The 18,009-nt window shown below is 34.8% G+C and overlaps 4 protein-coding genes across 4 annotated transcripts; 3 read left to right on the top strand and 1 right to left on the bottom strand.

Moving 5' to 3' along the window:
• The first annotated feature begins 3,898 nt into the window (after window positions 1-3,898).
• Window positions 3,899-4,717, top strand: LOC123220576. The gene has a single exon (XM_044642836.1). It carries the CDS (start codon window positions 4,191-4,193, stop codon window positions 4,524-4,526), a length of 336 nt encoding a protein of 111 aa, XP_044498771.1. The 5' UTR covers window positions 3,899-4,190; the 3' UTR covers window positions 4,527-4,717.
• A 2,228-nt stretch (window positions 4,718-6,945) lies between these two features.
• Window positions 6,946-11,275, bottom strand: LOC123221801 (pentatricopeptide repeat-containing protein At4g14820). Its single transcript, XM_044644717.1, has 2 exons — window positions 10,622-11,275; window positions 6,946-10,524 (listed from the first exon to the last, which is right to left on the bottom strand). Exons 1-2 carry the CDS (start codon window positions 11,200-11,202, stop codon window positions 8,931-8,933), a joined length of 2,175 nt encoding a protein of 724 aa, XP_044500652.1. The 5' UTR covers window positions 11,203-11,275; the 3' UTR covers window positions 6,946-8,930.
• LOC123221802 lies at window positions 7,093-8,674 on the top strand. Its single transcript, XM_044644718.1, has 3 exons — window positions 7,093-7,731; window positions 7,853-8,002; window positions 8,167-8,674. Exons 1-3 carry the CDS (start codon window positions 7,093-7,095, stop codon window positions 8,452-8,454), a joined length of 1,077 nt encoding a protein of 358 aa, XP_044500653.1. The 3' UTR covers window positions 8,455-8,674.
• A 1,023-nt stretch (window positions 11,276-12,298) lies between the features above and the next one.
• LOC123221622 lies at window positions 12,299-16,344 on the top strand. The gene is made up of 6 exons (XM_044644488.1): window positions 12,299-12,452; window positions 12,959-13,064; window positions 13,945-13,989; window positions 14,120-14,228; window positions 15,040-15,325; window positions 15,815-16,344. Exons 1-6 carry the CDS (start codon window positions 12,405-12,407, stop codon window positions 16,004-16,006), a joined length of 786 nt encoding a protein of 261 aa, XP_044500423.1. The 5' UTR covers window positions 12,299-12,404; the 3' UTR covers window positions 16,007-16,344.
• Window positions 16,345-18,009: the final 1,665 nt, after the last annotated feature.

The raw sequence follows: 18,009 nt of genomic DNA, 5'->3' as shown, positions 1-18,009 counted from the left end.
CTGACCAAAGTAAACAAATCATCATACGCAACCCAAATCAATTGAATATTGCCAGTTAAGATTCCTGATGATGGTTGACACAGAACAGACAACTGAATTCCAGAGCTTTTAGTATGGGGAGGGAGGTGGTAGAAGTTGAAATTGCTGCTGGGTTTCTAATGATTGAAGCAGTTGATTTAAAAACAAAAGGCCGTTCATGAGACTACTAAATATTTTATTTCATGAAGTTAAAATGTCCCACTTATTAAAATACAGCACAGTTTCACAACCAATAATGCCAAATCCCTTTGACAATCCTACTCTCATAATCATATTCCATAATTCATAAATCCCATCCATCAATTATTTCTTCCAACATTCCTCTACCAAATTATCGCCCGTATTCTATGTATGCTTTTCAGTTTTGAATATATAATAAAATATTTAATTATGTGATTACTTAATTATATAATAACAAATCATTTAAGTATTTAATTAGATATTTAAAATTAAAATAGTTTTATTATCTTATTTCTTTGTGATTAATTCTTATCATCTTGATCATTAGGAGACAAACAAGGATGGTTGGTGGCAATGGCTATAATAGTTTTTGGCTATAATCAATTTAGTAATAAGCGCATAAACTTATAAATTTTCTTAATACAAATTAGAAAACAAATAAAATTGTGAAGGATATGAAGTTGCGGGGTTTTAATAGAAATGATAAGTGATTGACACAAGTGGGAGAATGGAATTGGGTGGAAGGGGAGAAAAGAATCCTGGATTGGGCAGGAGAGTGCATGTGGGTTGCCATGTGAAGAGCAATAAAAGTTTGAACAAACTCAACCTCCAACTAAATTTTTAACACGATGATGGGGAAAACAAACAAGACTTGGCCATGTGAGAATCATTGACCTTCAGTGCAATGGATTTTGAGCTAAAACCCATGTAGGAATGACGATGCACAAAGAAGCTTATATGAATATTATAAAGATAAAGGACCTAACTAAACCCATTACAATTATATATAAAACACCCTAAGATTCACTAGACAAAGGGTAAAAACCAGGTGAAATTTGTTTCCTTTCTTCTACAAAACTGGCTTGATCTGAATTCTCAAGCCGAGTCTCAGCTGAAGAAACACACTTGAATTGAAAATATAACATTTTCTTGTTAAAACTTTGCATATTCCATTTCTATGCCTGAAACTTTTTAGAGGAAGAAATATTGGTGCCAATCATTTTTGCAACTTTAATTCAATTAGGTACAAGTTTCCAAACAAAATCCCAATTCTGAGAACCCAAATTCATTACAGTGAATGCAATTTAGTAGGACCTTGATGACCAAATATGCTTTAAAGGGAAAAGTGAAGCTAGCCCTGTCATTTTGAATATCCATTTTCATGGCGGCAGCAGAATTTATTAGCTTTATCCTTCTGGTTATATGTTCATTCAACATTTCCAGGATATTAATCCCAACATGTGACCCTGCCAGACATCAACAGTAAACTCTATAGTGGCCATTCGGATTGCCGGACATCTACCGAACAATCAATCTAATGTTGGCTCACTTGACAATGATCTATTAGCTTTATCAGGTTAATACTTACATATAGCTTGTGGGGTGAGCTTCAAGCTGGTCAACAAGAAAAACACAACCCCACATGCACGCATGCTCCCTCTTGGCCGTGGCTTGTCCGTGGACCTGTAATTTGGAACATCCTCAGGATAAATACCCAACTACAGCCAATGCTTCAGTTTATTCGTCCAAATTAGAGGTTAGGGTTCAACTTTTCAAATGAAATTGACCTCAATCTAATCAGAAGTTAGGAATCAACCATTCATCAAGATAACTAGAAGAGATACATTTAGGCAAGTGCCCATGTTAAAAAAAAAGTGTGGTGGACTGGTGCATGTAAAGACTAAAGACATGCAAAAGTAGATTAAAAATCGTCAAATGGGTCACGGGAAGATTTTGTTTTGCAGAGATTATCAACTTTAATGCATTATTGCAGCCAAGCAAAGCGTCAAAGAATTGTTTTGTACTCGCGTGGATTATTCATTCAACCTTCTCCATCTCCCTCTCTGCGTTCATTATGTTCAAACTGACTAAGCAATAGCAAAATTTCTTCACAGAGAGAACTGGCCCTGTGTTTAATGTTGTATGATGGGCTTAAATTAATTAATGTTTCAATAATTAATCGCTGGACCATTTATTGAGAGCAAATTCTTTGAAAGATCTTCCAAATCAGAGTAAGTGGACCATTAATTAGAAATCTATGGCTTTTTATTGGGCAATTATGCTTCATTAGTTGGTTGACTTATCTAATTATGCAAGTTAATGAACTAGTTTTTTTGTACACCATAATAAAATGAATGATAAACTGTTTGGCTTTGTTTGTTTTGCAAGAAAGAATGATGGAAAATAAATTCCTCTGAGGACTATGGTGGTGATGATTGACAGCTACAAAAGTTTGTTGCAACTGTATATAATTATTTAAAGATTTAAAGCTTCTCCTGAAACTTTTTTTCATAATCAGAATCCAAACTTATAACTAATCTCATAAGGCCATTTCTATTAGGTGAATGATTTGCATATTTAGGGATGTTTTCAGTTGCCATCTGCCAAGAAACAATTGTCGCATGTGTACGGATTTGACAAAGCAAAACTGTTTGTCTGACATCCCTAAGTATACCAATTTCAGAGGGTAGACCTTGTGTATACTTTTTTAGTTTTAGAACCATTAGTTTCGTCTTATCTTAAATTCATTATGAGAAGAGTTTTAGTTTATCATTAATTTGTGTAAAGCGGACTTACTCCATTCTTACGTTCCGAATCTTAGAACAACTCCCTACTCTTGATTTCACAAAGTAACCAAACCAAAGCTAATTAATGAAACTGCTCAATTATAATTGGAGACATTTCATTCCAAATCAGGTCAACAAGAATAGAAACTACAGTAAGATGAAAGTAGCCCTCGACCAACCACAAATCATTAATATCTCTGAAAACCATTCTTCAATAATTTATAGCTTCCCTTTTAATGATGCCAAGAAATGGTCAGCATGGCATCATGAGAAAAAGAAAAATGAATTCTGCACATAAAATTTTCATGGCCGAGCTGCCAACAAAATTTTGGAGATAACATATACCCACCATATGGTTTTGTTGAAGATGAAGGTCTTCATGTTCACCAAGAAAGAGGCCAAAATTACAAGCATCCGCAAATGAACTTTGACTATGATAACATGAGCACACCTTCTCCATTGAAAAACCATGTTCAGATAATCAAATCATGCCAAAAAGTTGTTACCATTATTGCACAAAAAATTGAAAGCAGACTCCACAAACTTCTAGTCAATTTCTCTTGTTGTATTCAATTGTCCATGACTAGACAATTCTTAGTTAATTATTTTCCAATTTCACCCATATGAACAATTTACAGGAACTGGAATATGTTTTAGAAAAATGCTAGTAATGATGACTGTAAAACAGAGTTCCACCATTTGTAACAGTTAAAGATTAGAAATTCATAGCCCTCTTATAAATTATTGGTTGCTGAACCACCCAAGCCCTCTTGGTCAACAAAGTATTGCAGTGACGTTGATCCTATTAGTAAAATAATCAAATAAACTGAGCCTTCCAAGCCAGAGCCAAAAGAACTCAAGCCATTTACAGCCAAGTTTAGCCAAAGAATTGCAATTATCTTCAGAGTTCCAACCGAAAGTAACTGTCGATCAGATTAAAAAAGAAGTAAAAACTACCATAGAAGAGAAAGTAACAAATGAAAAAGGGCTCCTCAGTTGTATGTTTTATATGCTAGAAACCGCCAATCCTGAGGCCCCCTAGATAAGTTTGTCTCAAATTCCACTGCCCTATGTCCCTTAGAACATGGAGGAAATTATGGCAGTTGTCCCCATTCTGAGCTTTCTCTTTCTCTTCCAAGACCAATCATATAAGCTCTCATGTAAACACCAAACACAACACTTAGCATGGTTAGTTCATGTACCAACAAAAACCATCTAACACTGGTGTAAAACTAGAGCAAGAAAAGAAACCCCCACCTTTTTTCTATTTCCACTTTCATTGCAGTCAAATCCAACCATAAAAGGCACCCTCTTTCACGCTTATAAAACAAGTTTCATCCTTTACATTACAGCCTCTTCAACCAATTGGGAAAAAAACTAGAAAAGAGAAGAGAAGATTATCAGATGGAGATTGAATCAGTTAAGTGTGAGTGTTGTGAATTGAAAGAAGATTGTACCCAAGATTATATTAGCGGAGTGAAGGCCAAATTTGATGGGAAATGGTTATGTGGGTTGTGCTCAGAAGCGGTTAGAGATGAAGTAAGTAGAGGGAATAACGCATTCGATATAGAAGAAGCTGTGAAAGCTCACATGTCATTTTGTGGTAAATTCAAATCAAATCCTGCAGTTCGAGTGGCTGATGGTATGCGACAGATGTTGAGAAGAAGGTCAGGAGACTTGAATTCATCACCATCTTCTTCTAAGAAGTACACGAGATCGGCAAGCACAAAATCGTATTAATACTGATGGAAGTAAAGGAGAATGAATAAACTCCTCTCCTCGGCCGAAAATAATATTAATAGCTAGCCTTTCATGTCACGGCTAACTGTCAACTTTTCTTGTACAGGGGATGTTAATTTCAAAGAAGCCGTTCTTCCCAGTTCTGTTTTTGTTTTTCACTAGCTACTTGGTATATATCAGTATGTTCTTCATTTCTTCTCTCCTTTTCCAGGCTAAAGAGAGAGATTTTCCTGGGAAATCTTAACTTTATCAAAACCAGCCTTGAAGGGGTAAACAAGAAAAAAGTTTTCATCCTTCACTACTTTCCAAACACTTGATTTAAAAATTCTTTGTTTTTCCTTGTTTGCAACAGCAATGAGTTAATTTTTGGCTGTTTTGAATTTTCTTTCTTTCAAAGAAAATGATTTTTAATCCTGCTTCGCATACATGAAAGGCTGAGTTTTCTTATTGATTTTTGAGTTTCTTCTTCTTCTTGTTTGTTAACATTTCTCACCTTGGGACGATAATCTAGTGAGTTTAATTTAAGTTGAGCTGATAAAAGAAGAAACTAGATTAACTGTGTTGGAACTCAACAGCATCAATATGATAATTGACCACTGCAGCCATTTTTCTTGTTGTGAAAGCTTATTTTCCAACTTGCAGCTCAATTAGTCGAGAAAATAAAGAAAAAATCTCAACTTTTTTTACATTAAAATACTGCAATATTGGTCAACTCCCCACTCGAAACGAAATGGCTAATCCAATACTATGCCTTAAGCATTAATTATTTAAGCTAAATTATGATTTCCTTTCCCCACTACATGTAGTGGTTGAGGAAAGAGAGTTATATAATAAAAACTGTGCAAATATTTATGCCTTTCCAGTGAAAAAATGCACATCATGTAATGATAAATTTGCAAGCCAAAGCATTAAGTTTCTGTATAACAAATTATCATTAATTGACAAATTTTTCTGTTAATCTCTCCCTCAAGTTTTTGTCTGACAAAAGGTGTCTGTTTCTGTTGCCATCCACAAGGCAACCAAATGAAGCAATTTGCAAATAAATTGAGTGCAAGAAAGCGTAGGTCCCCATATCAACACATCAATACCAATGCACGATTCGAGCGTTGAAAATTTCACATTCTAATTAAGATTCAATGGGATTTGTTGAAATACTAATTCAGAGGTGAAATTTTTGTTCTGGTTCCGGAATCAGATTCTGAGTGAATGTGATGCATGAATTTAAAGACAATCAAGAATGAAATAATGGGTTTCTGGACAAGTAAGCAAGCATGTGTCGAAACCTCCTAAGGAGAATCCATGGAGAAGAGATAAATCCAGGGCGGTCTCATCTTGGGATAGAATTATCTTTTTTGTGCGGCGCTTTAAGAAAGAGTAGTGGCTTACTTATCATTCTTTTCACTCTTTGTGCTGGTTAAATTAAAGCCGTTTAATGATTATTCCGAATATATTATTAGAAAAGTAATATTATGTATACTCAGTTTTGAGTATTTAACATATCATCTAAATATATAACGAGATACTTAAAACTAAATACATATAAGTTTATTAATTGTTAAAATTTTTCTTGCGTGGTTTATTTTTGTGCTTATAATGCATTTTGTGTTCTTGAAGATTTGTTCTTAGACTAACAAGAGTTGCCAACACTAGTGTTGCCTCCAATGTTAACATAATCTAAATTGAATCAAACTGTATTTTTTTAGTTTGATTTAGTTAAATTTTAAATTTAAAATAGTTTGATTTGATTTGAAATTTTTTTAAACTGTTTCTTTAGTTTGAAAAATTCTCACAAATTATGCTAAATAAGACCTTGCACACCCCTCAAGTATTTCATATCAACACATTTATAACATATATATATATATATATATATATATATATATATATATATATTCAAAACAAATAAGGTTATATCATATTTTCTTTTTTGCATGAAAAAAGTCAATTATATTTAATTTGAGTGTCCAAAATTTTTTTAATATTATATGATGCAAAATTTATACAAATTTACCTTCCTTTAACCTAAAAAAATAAATAATTGAAATTACAATATCAAGGAGAGGTAAATATTTAAAAGAAAATGTCTTGAAAAAATAACGTCGTTTTAATTTGTATTGATAAAAATAATATTATTTTAGTAGATTTATATCAAAAATTTTTATACTCAATAGTTTGACAAATCAAACACTCTTAAAACTCGAATTTGAAATTATTTAATTCTTAAGTTCGAATTTGAATTTATTTAATCGAATTTGTTTTAGGCTAATTTGGTCTGAGCTTGTTTTTGAGTTTGAACAAGTTTGATTTGAATCTACCCATATTTATAATGTATGGGAAACAATTCTAGCCCAAAAAGATAGGGGTGATCATGTTAATATTAGATCTTGTTGGATCTACAAGTCGAAGAAATTATCCGCTATTTCTGTAAAAAGGTGGAGGTTTTTTATAAGCTACTCGTATTCTGACCGTTGGGTTTTCAAATTTCAAAATCCTGTTAAACCACAAAAACAAAGCCCTGACACTTCATTCCGATCAAAACTTCACAAACTCAAAGGAGGCTTTAGCTATGAAAACAGTAACATCATCTTGTTTTTCTTCTGTAAAGTCAAGTACCACCGTCACCACCACGGAAGAGTACCAAACCGAAACGCCAGACAGCTGCTACTACCCTGGATGCAGAAAAGACGCTAATTGTAGTTGTGAAATTTGCTTGGCTAGCATCAATGCAACTCTTGACCTCATGCCTTTCAGCGTTCAAAAGAGCTCCCTCACCGAACTCTCCGCTTCTCGTCTTCAACATGTACAGACCACGCCAATCTCCTTTGATCCTACTATTGCGTCAACACCCAGATCCAGTTCTTTCACGATAATGGGCTCTCCAGCTCTTAAATCAATTGCAAGATCGAATGTTAAGGCTTCGGAGAAGAGAAGAAGTGAGAAGTGTTTTGGTCATCTCAGGTTTTTATTGACGCTGGTTTTGGTTTTGAATGTGTTCCTTGCGATTGAAATTGGGTCTTCTTGGATGGTTTCTGGAGTTTTCAGGCCAGTGTTGTCCCCTGACATTTTGAGGAGTGTTGGTGAGAGCTCTTCTGTTGTGCCTGACTTCAACGGGAGATTGCGGTTCTTACAGAGTGAGTTAGAGGGAATTGTTCATGGCAAGGTCTCCAATTGCAGCTACAATGATTCTAAATGGAAAATTAATCAGGTATTTAGTTAAACCTTTTTCTGTCTTCTGAAGGACTCTGTTATTTTGTCCTCATAGATGAGATGATTATTAGAGCTGTTTCCATTCGGAAACATAATCAGCATACTTCAATTGGTTTCAGGATGGCTTGCTCTTGAATTCACGTTGTGTATTGTATAAATCAGCGACGGAAGAGGTAAGCGTATGGGGATGGCCTCTACAAACAGCAGGGCTGCTCACAACTGGATTTTCTTCTCGGTCATTCTCAATTTTATCTGGTAGAGTCACTGAGGTAAACCAAAAGAATATGTATTTCTTAATATATGCTCAGATGCAAAACATAATTGCAATTTGTGACAGTCTGACCTCTTGAGAAAATCTTTCTTTATTGAATTCAATGGCTACATTCTTGCTTGGCTTCTTGACTTTTCGTTCGCTTTTTTTGGTTTTTCGAAGTGGCCCAATGGACAGTTTGGATTTTCAATTAGAAAGGCGAACACTTCATGGGTACACAAGAAATGGGGCTCTTCTGTCATTCAACTAGAGCCTAAAACATGGATTCTGGAGTACAAGCAGAGCTCAATATTAGACAACTCAAGACTGCTTTCAGCTGCACTGGAGCTCTTAAGATACAGTATTTCAAGAGTGATAAGAAGAACGAATGAAGAACTTTACCTGTTTTCTGCTTTTCAAAATCAATACAAAAGCTTTCTGGTGCGAGAGCATTTCAAGATACCAACTTGAGAATTATGGACATCAGCTGGTTCTCATCTCTTGTGAGAAGAAGTATGATCATTTTGTTTGGTATTTAGGAACCATTAAATTCAATCTTTAATTAGTTCTCTTTTATGTAGTTTCAATAAAGAGATGCTTTAAGCAGAGATATGATTTCAAACCCTTATTTGGTGTTCTTGAACAAATTGTACGTGATGCGAAACCAATCCAGCATTGCCATTTAAGTCCATTGGAAAGAGTTGATTTTCTTTTTCACTTCTGCTAGATCCTGAAATATTTGTACTGTGGTACAACAATTGCAGCATTAGAACTTATAATGAACAGTAGGGTTAACTGAGAACACCATAGGCAGAGTGCAGCTGACAAAACTTCAAATTTGCTCATCCTCTCCGTTTTCAATGTTCATAATGAATTGTACATGATTCATAACTCTGGCACAGCTACTACACTATTTTAATCAGAAGTTGAAGTTTGTAAAAATGAGGTTACCAGTAGTCTCTGCAAGAACACAAACCATCCTTGTAATGATGAAATCTAGTCCTGTCTCTGACAATAATCTCCCTCCCATACACCTTTGAAACCAACTTTATAAAAGTATGACAGTCCTCACAAACTCGTAGATTCTTAACTATGCGAATGCATGTCCCTTTTGCTCCACTCAACAGCCCATAACAAAGTGCCAACTTCTCACTGTGCCATAGAACTACTTCCTTCTTCTCTTCCTCCTCCAAATCAACCAAAACACTATGGGTATCAGGAGCATAGCCAACCAGCTTCAACTCACTAACCACCTCATCTAACTTCTCATAAATCTGATCTATATGTTTATGGTTTCTATCTGCCATTAAGAACTCATGTATTTCATTGTTCATTTCTATTCTACTACATCCTCTCTCCTTAAATATACCTCTTTTTTTCATTACTTTCCTTACCTCCCCGACATCTTGCCACCTTCTTTCCTTTGCATAAATGTTTGATAATAGCACAAGGGCCCCATCATGGTCTGGCTCCAACTGGAGAATCTGTCTGGCAGCAAACTCCCCTAATTCAGTCTCACCATGAACCCGGCAAGCAGCCATCAGTGATCCCCAAATGACAACATTTGGTGCCAGAGGCATGGTCTCCACAAGCTCAAGAGCTTCTCTCAGGAGGTTAGCCCGGCCAAAGAGATCTACCATGCAACCATAGTGCTCATGTTTAAGAGTAATGTTGTGTTCATTAATCATTGATGCAAAGATTTTCTTCCCCTCCTCAACTAGCCCTGCATGGCTGCAAGCATAAAGCACACCCACAAAAGTAACCCCATTAGGCTTGACATTTTCATGTTTCATTTGACTGAAGTAGCCTAGTGCATTATGGGCATCTCCATGAACTGCAAATGCATTGATCATACTAGTCCAGGATATCACATTTCTTCTCTGCATCTTGTCAAAAACTTCTCTTGCCCGTTCCAGACTCCCACATTTTGCATACATATCAATAAGAGCATTGTTGATACGCAAATCTCCTCCAAACCTATTTCTGTCAACATATGAATGGATCAACATGGCTTGATCCAATGCACCAAGATGAGCACAAGCTGATATGACACTAAGCATGGTGACCTGATCAGGTTTCATTCCCAAGACTTGCATCTCTTTAAATAATTTAAGTGCTTCCAAAGGTTGATAACTCTCAGCATAACCAGAGATCATCGCACTCCAAAAGAACAAGTCCTTTTCAACCATCTGGTCAAAAATCATTCGAGCATCATCAATCTGTCCAGTTCTTGAATACCCAGAGACCATAGCAGTCGCAACAACCAAATTCTTTGGCCACATCTTATCAAACAATTCCTTAGCCATGTCCATGCAACCACAACTTGCATACATAGCAACAAGTGCACTCTGCAAATGGGTATCAATAACAACATTATTCTGAATAATTAGCTCATGAATTGCTTTCCCATAACTTAAATTTCCAGCATGACCACTAGCAGATAACACTGTTGAAAGAACCATCTCATCTGGCTCCACATTAGACCTCCTCATCTCTTCAAAAAGCTCCAAGGCATCATCGAAAAGCTCACTTTGACAATACCTATTTTCATAATTCAGTCAAAAGAACATTTAAAACACAAAAAAAAAAAGAAAAAAAGAAAAAACACAAACACAAACACAAATGAGCAACATCATACCCATCAATCATGATACTCCACGCAACAACATCTCGATAAGACATTTTATCAAACACCATTCGTGCATCCAAAATCCGGCCACACGCCGCGTACAACGCCACAAGGCCCGTCTGCACAAACGGGTCAGAATCAAATCCCAACTTTGCTCCAAGTCCGTGAACCTGCATCCCCTCGAATAAACCCTCAATGCGAGCCGCAGCCTTTAGCATAGGAGGAAAGCTGAACCTGTCAACAATGAGTCCATTCATCAACATTTTCACAAACACCATGAAGGCGTTTTCGGGGCGGTTGCTACGCGATAATTCGCGAAGAAACTTATTGGAAAAATGAGGCGGCGGAGATGGGATTTGGGAGAAAACAGAGAGGGCATACTGAATAGATGAAGAATTAGAGGTGGGTAAAGAGAAAGAAGTGAGCAGGAGTTTATAAAGGAGGGAGTGGTGGTGAGATTGTGGGAGTTTGAGGATCTGAGAGTGGACTTGTTTAAGGTGGGTGAGGGTGGTGCAAACCGAGAGGGAGGTGAGGACGGTGGCTGAAGTGGTGGTGCAGTTTATGATAGTGGGTCGGGTCAGAGTGGACATTGTTGGGGATTTGTCCTGCAAATATGGAGGGAATGTTCATTATAGTTAGTTGGGAATTGGACATAAAATAGGAATCGAAAGAAAAATTCTTAGAAGGCCAAAAGACTATGTCCCACCCAAGGTATGCTGCATTCTCAAGTTTCCTCCTAATTTTCAAAATCTCAAATTTCCACTTACAAACAATTAAAATTAACGGAGTCCTAACCTCTTAAAATTTTTATCTCTTTTTGTCCTCTTAGACTTTAAAAACTAAAAGTTTTTCCCAACCTAAGTTTTAAAAAATAATAGTTTCCCTTTAGGGCTTCATTTCCAGATCTCTGACATCATCTTCGGTTCTATTGCCTCTCCCTTCAAAAGTCTCTTTTCACCCATTTGAACTTTCGATCAGCATCGAAGAAGCTATAGAAGATGAAAAACTTCATCAGGGAAGACGAAGACGAAGCTCTTCATCTTTTATAGCTCCTCCGAAGTTGATCGAACATCCAAATGGGAGGAGAGAAAAGGCTTTGGGAGGGAGACACTGTCGGCAATAGTGTCAAAGATCTGGAAATGAAACTCTAAGGGGAAACTGTTATTTTTAAAAACTTAGGTTGAGAAAAACTTTTAATTTTTAAAGTTTAAGTGGGCAAAAATAGATTATATTTTAGTTTATTTTTAATATTATAGATAAAATAACAATTTTATCCTTATTACTGTTAATTTAACTGTTTATAAGTAGGTATTTGAGAGTTTCAAAGTTAAAGAGGAGAAACTTGAGAATGTAGCAAACCTTGGGTGGGAAAAAGTCCTTTGGCCTTCTTAAAATTCAAAACTTTACCCCAAAACTCACTCACTTAACAAAAATCTAATGGCTGAATTATGGGACTGTAAACTAGCCAGTCTGCAATTTTGGAGACATTTGCCAATCTTTTTGGAGTCGTACCAAATAGGTTGCCGCCCGGTAAGATAATACCTTGACTGGTACGATTCAGATTGGATTCGACCAGAACGCTGGCTATCTATTTGGGGGTTATCTGATAACTTCAATGGGTCAGGCCCAAATAATGTCTCATGTGGATCAATGGGCTGAAAGGTGAATTTTCACAACATTTTGGGGGTGCTAGACACATAGATAAGTCGTGATCGGGAAAACACCATTTCACTTCTTCAGCCAGCTTCAAAGGGCTTTCGACATTTTACATAAACAGGTGCCCTGACGATCAATGGGTGAAGTTTTGTTTGAACTTGAACAAGTTCTCAGGACCAAACAGGTTTTTTTTATTTTTAATTTTTTGCGTCTTTATAATCTGTATTAATTTTTTTTCTGTCTTTCTTTAATCCTGGCAATGCTATGTAAGCCATTAACACTAAATTTCTGAACTTCACTTTATCACTATAAATTCTAATAATATAAGCTTTTGCTGTCATATTTAAATGGGTCTATTAAAAATTATTCAAATTTCAATTTTTTCTTTTGTGATCCAATTTCTGAGGTCTTGTTTTGTTATACACAATATATCTTGTATTGATGTTATCTAAAGCATGTTGTTTAGGGCTTTTTTTCTTCTTATGGAGAAGTTGATGCATTAGCTTTGGCTCTATAAGGGTAACAGTTTTTTTTAAGAACTTTTGGGCTAACAAGATCAGTCTTGTAAACTCAAAAATTTGATATCTTTTGAAGTAAATGGTACTTTATATTTTGTTTCTTCTTTTTTGAGGAAAAAATGTCATTTGCAATTTTTGCTACGATGTATTCTGAAAACAACTGCCAATCTAGGAGAGATTGACACCTGCTGAAGAAAAGTTTCTTCTAACATGCAAGTCTAAGGCTATTAGGGAGTTTACGGCTGGTGCACTTGTTGGATCTGGTGTTGCATGGTTAGGTACGTATTATTTTACTTGCTTTAAAAGATCTGTTAGTGTTATATCATTCCTTTCATCCTCATTCCACATACATTTAATTATGTGTATATGCACCGATTTGGTGTCCTTGTGTACATAATTTTCTGTTATGTTCTGCCAAATTTTAGTTGGAGAAGGGTCAATATAAGCTGTTAAGTTTGGTAACACATTAAGCTTCTTGTTGATGTCAACTGATTGCCATTTACTGTTTGTAATCCTCAGACAATTTTATCCTTGACGTAGATTGATACTTTACATAGATTGTTGCAATGCAGATTATGCAGTGGATGCGTGCATTAAACCATAAGTTGATTTTATGAGATGGTCATTTGCTATGTTGAGATTATATTAGGTGTTGACAGAGACATTGTTATTCCGAAATTGCTTTTTTTTTTTTTTTCTAAAGATGTTCAACTTTTTCCGTTTCCTTTTTCATTTATCAATTTCAGAGCTATTGAAAGTCTAAAATAAATTGGTACTGTTCCTTGTGGATCTCATTTAGCTAAGCTTGTGAAAATTACTATATCTCGAAAGAAAAAAAAAGAAGAGAAGACAGAATAAATTTACCTGTTCCAATGATTGAATTCTTCATCAATCATTCAAATTTAATCATGCAAATACTTAAGACTATTGCTGGGTTCACATCAGTTTTATGGTCAGCATATTATTCACAGGTTGCCAATGTGATAGCTGCTGATAATTGTTCTTTCCTGTATTGTTGTTATTTTGGTTTTTATCAATGGACATCCTCAGAATCACAACTCTCACATCAGTTTTTTCAAATGGCGATAGTCGGATTGTTGGTTTCTTTTCAATTTAACTTCCAGCAATTTTCTGACAATTTTTAGGCCTCTCTTTCAGCAACATGGAGGATCAATAAGGCTTTTCGAGTCAGCCTTTCAGGGGGTAAGAAATTCTTCATTCAATCAAATCAGAATTATTTCAAACCATAAATGCTGGAATACATATTTCCTTGTCTCTTATATATATCCTTTCTTGTCCTTTGCCATGTTACATAAGTCTTGCCTTTCTGCAGGAGCTGCTATTGTCTGCGGATTGTGGAGATTTGGTAGTTCCCTTGAATCATGTGTTGATAGTATTCTTGGAACAGATGGAAGTCGGCTGCAGAAAGAGTTAGCAAACATGTGGGTGTTCTCTGTTTTTTTGTGAATTGGTGGTGATGTTTTCTACTTTTTGTACCTTTCATGAATGAACTTCTACGTTCACTGTTCATATTTCTTGTTTTCTTATGTTGCTTGTCGGTGCTTTATTTAGTAATCTCCCTCTTTTTGTGTCTGTGCTTAATAATTTAAAGGTTTTGTCTTTAGAGGAACCAAAAAATTTGTTCTGGAAGATCACTTCAATTCTGAGAACTGTAATTCTAATTAATTTATGATTAGGTCAGAGATATTTTCTTTCTTGTATTCAAAGTTTTTGAGTCAAAATATCAATCATTTTGATCTTAGCAATGATCTGATTCTCTTTTTAGTGAATTTTATCCATGCCCATTAAAGTTCTAGTGAAGTTAGGTACATTCTCTCAGGCCTGGTTGCCCCCTACGCTTAAAAAAAATTTACCAGGACATCATGTTATAGTTTGTCAGATATATCTGTAGTCTGAAACTTGCATGCATATTCATCCTTGTTTTTCGTATTACTTTTCTTGTTTATTCATTTTATAATACCTAAAATATTTTAACAGATCAAGACACTTATGGACATGTGTTCTTGTTTTTTCCAATCATGGTTCGTATTAGAAAATTTTTTCCTCAAGGTTCATTTACAGATTGGAAAGATTTAATGACATTTAAATTTGCAGTGATTCATATTGCATTTCACATTGACTGTATTTAATAATGTTACAAGATCTGTACTCTTGTTAATCTCCAAATATTTCAATATCTGTTTACTTGTGACGTGTCTTTCTGTCATATTCATGAGTAATTTCAATCAACAGAATAGTGAACAAGTACCGAGATGATCCTTGGAGAATGCAGCTTATCTCTAAACATTTTTATTCAGAGAAAGTTTATGATGATTCAACCTCAGATCAGCCAAAATTAAGATGGCGCTACAAGAATTTTTTTAGTGATAATGCTGCTCATAGTCAAAGTACACATGAAAATGACTCTTATGGTGACTCTCAATCAGATTCTCACAACAATTCCCACAAGGAGGCCCACAGTGACTTCCAGAATGACTCTAGCAGCAAAAAGAATCATTTTGAGTCAAAGAAAATTCTTGTAAGTATGTCAGCTTTATTGATTTATCTTCTTTCAGAAGAGCAGTGTATCTGAATTCTTTCTTTTTTCAGATTTGTGACTTCTTTTTTTTTTTTTTTAATTTTGATTGGGTCTCCGCATTCCTGGATTGAACTTTGCTAACTTGTTATAGCATGCTCTGTTCGTGTGGCAGTACTTTTTCTTGGAAAAATATTGTTCAATATAATAATTGGATCAAGTTATATCTTTTTAGTGTGAGTGATCTCAAATTTCAATCATGTCGAATGGAACTATCATATTTCTCCATATTCACTTTTTCTTATTACTCTGCCAATCGGAATAAGTTGATTGAAATGATGAAAAATAAAAAGAATAATCGAACAAGGAGAAATGAATTTGCTATACAAGCATACCATGAAAATATATCTGGTGACATACTAGTTGATAGAAATGTTCTGTTTTCTGTGGCATTTTTGAATGAACAATCTATTAACATTTTTATTTTTTCAGGTGAAATCTGATGCTGATATGGTTATGGATCCTCTAGATTGTGTTTTTGGCAATACTGCAGCAACGGAGGAGATTCATCACCCTAATACCTCAAGCACGCCTACCAGGGTACTCACTCGTAACCATAAAAGATCTCGCCGACGTCGTCGCATGCGCCATCATGAAGGTTCCCTGGATCCTCAATATGCATAAGTGCACCAAATTGATTTTCATGAACAGCTTGGAGGGAAAACCACAGAGAAAAGGTTGAGCATAAACATCATCGACCTTGTTAAGGTTAAAATTGCAAATCTGAATGCTGAATCTTTGCCAGGTACATTATTGACTATAAATCGTTCCTCATGAGGTGAATTGTCTAATGAATTTATAGTTAACTAGACAATGAGGTTTTCTGTGCACTATTTGTTCTCTGTGCATTATTGATGCAAACCCGGCATTTTTCTCTGAAATCTGGGGAAAGGGCTGGTATTTGTGATCACTTTCTAAACATTTCTCTGTGGCTTAAAGTCAATGGTTTTTGTGCTTCCTCATCTCTTCGATCAAGAGAAAGTAATCAAGACTTTGAATGCATAAATTTGCAACCCTTTTCCATAATTGGACGTTGGCAAGGCAACTGTCTATTCTCCTCCATTTGCCAGCCTAACCAAAACTGCCAATAAAGGGACAATAACATGTGAATCAGGATTTTGGTCTCAATAGCTTAGCTATTGCCTTTTAGCCAAAAGAATCGGCTGCCCTGGGGCTCCGCAAAAGTTTAATCAATCTCTAATCAATTGGCCAGAAAAGCTGAGTGTGTGGTGTTTGTTGATGTTGAGTCATATTATCGCGTATTATATTTGATGGGCCATTTTCTTGGACGATCGGCAACTTTCCCGAGAGAGGAAAAGCTGAAGAGGCTAATGCTACATTTGTTCTGTACCCCAACACGCATTTGGCAGATCGAAGAAGACGACAAATTTTAGGCATATCGAAAGTAGTAAACAACTAAACATCACCTTTTCCTCCTCCTACTCGTCCTTTCTTGGAAGCTTCGTGCCTCATTGCATTTCCTTCTTTATTTATAGAAAATAAAATAAAGGTAAGCAAGAGTAATACGATTTCTATGTGTTTGGAGTTTGGATTTGAGATTGATTTTGGGTTTGTTCCTTCAATTTAATATTAACATATCTTGCATTATTAAAATATAAAAATAATAAAATTATGTGTATCAATTTTAAATACATAAATAATTATATATTTAATATATATATTATAGTGTAATTGAATAATTTAAATTAAAGATAAAATAATAATAAATCTATTCATTTATATATTTAAAGTAAAAATCTATAATATTATTCATATAAAAATATACAATAATTTTGTAATTTTCATTCAACGGTGTGATGGTATGAAAATTAGTTTATATCCATGAATGAATTCACCTTACTTTTTATATAGAATATGATTATATGAATGTAATTAATTTCAAATAAATGGTTATTGAATGATACTATCTGAAATCATAAATTAAGAAGAATCACTTATTGGAAAGTGTTTCAAAAAATAGAAAAATCCTATTTCATATAATAATTTTGAGAAAATTGCTCTCGTAAACACCTTATACACCCATTTTCTTCGAGCCTACCCCTACCCTCCCTTTAACCCTAAATCGAAACCCATCTCTTATATATACTTATCTAATATAGTAATTGCATGATAAGTTATTAAATTTAAAATTTCACTTATTTGATATGATCGATTTAAATGTAATTAAGTCAAATGAATAATTTTTAATTAGATGTAAAAAAGATGATTTAACTCAAATATAAATTCTTTCTTAACAACAAAAAATCGATGGATTTATTGGTTTTTTTATTAGCGATATGGCCTTAAATTCATGTTAATTTGTTGAGAATGATGTGAAAATGGTCGAATAATTAGGTTGTTCTTGGTAAAATGATGGTTGTAATTTACATTTATTATCAAGTCAAGGGCTTCAATGAACTCTACCAAAAAACAGAGGGTTTAATAAGCATTTGACCGGCACCCTGGAATTCGTTTAGATTAGACCAAAAAATTGATTTTTATGCCTAAATTAGAATTGGCCTGGGATTGTTTTACTTGGAATGATAAACAAAGCAAGAGCAAATTAGGAAGAAAATTAAAAAAGGAAAAGAAAATTAATAACAAAAGTTAAAATGGATGGCAAAATA

This window comes from Mangifera indica, chromosome 7 (assembly GCF_011075055.1).
Source record: "Mangifera indica cultivar Alphonso chromosome 7, CATAS_Mindica_2.1, whole genome shotgun sequence".
Lineage (NCBI taxonomy): Eukaryota > Viridiplantae > Streptophyta > Magnoliopsida > Sapindales > Anacardiaceae > Mangifera > Mangifera indica.
The sequence above is the reverse complement of the archived record's forward strand: the minus strand, read 5'-3'. Positions and strand labels throughout refer to the sequence as shown.

Coding starts and splice junctions, on each gene's coding strand:
- LOC123221622 (XM_044644488.1), top strand. CDS start 12,405: ATGGGTGAAGTTTTGTTTGAACTTGAACAAGTTCTCAGGACCAAACAG. Junction 13,065..13,944: donor ATCTGGTGTTGCATGGTTAG/GTACGTATTATT, acceptor CCTCTCTTTCAG/CAACATGGAGGATCAATAAG. Junction 14,229..15,039: donor CAGAAAGAGTTAGCAAACAT/GTGGGTGTTCTC, acceptor TTCAATCAACAG/AATAGTGAACAAGTACCGAG.
- LOC123220576 (XM_044642836.1), top strand. CDS start 4,191: ATGGAGATTGAATCAGTTAAGTGTGAGTGTTGTGAATTGAAAGAAGAT.
- LOC123221801 (XM_044644717.1), bottom strand. CDS start 11,202: ATGTCCACTCTGACCCGACCCACTATCATAAACTGCACCACCACTTCA. Junction 10,525..10,621: donor TGGAGTATCATGATTGATGG/GTATGATGTTGC, acceptor TTATGAAAATAG/GTATTGTCAAAGTGAGCTTT.
- LOC123221802 (XM_044644718.1), top strand. CDS start 7,093: ATGAAAACAGTAACATCATCTTGTTTTTCTTCTGTAAAGTCAAGTACC. Junction 7,732..7,852: donor CTAAATGGAAAATTAATCAG/GTATTTAGTTAA, acceptor AATTGGTTTCAG/GATGGCTTGCTCTTGAATTC. Junction 8,003..8,166: donor TATCTGGTAGAGTCACTGAG/GTAAACCAAAAG, acceptor GGTTTTTCGAAG/TGGCCCAATGGACAGTTTGG.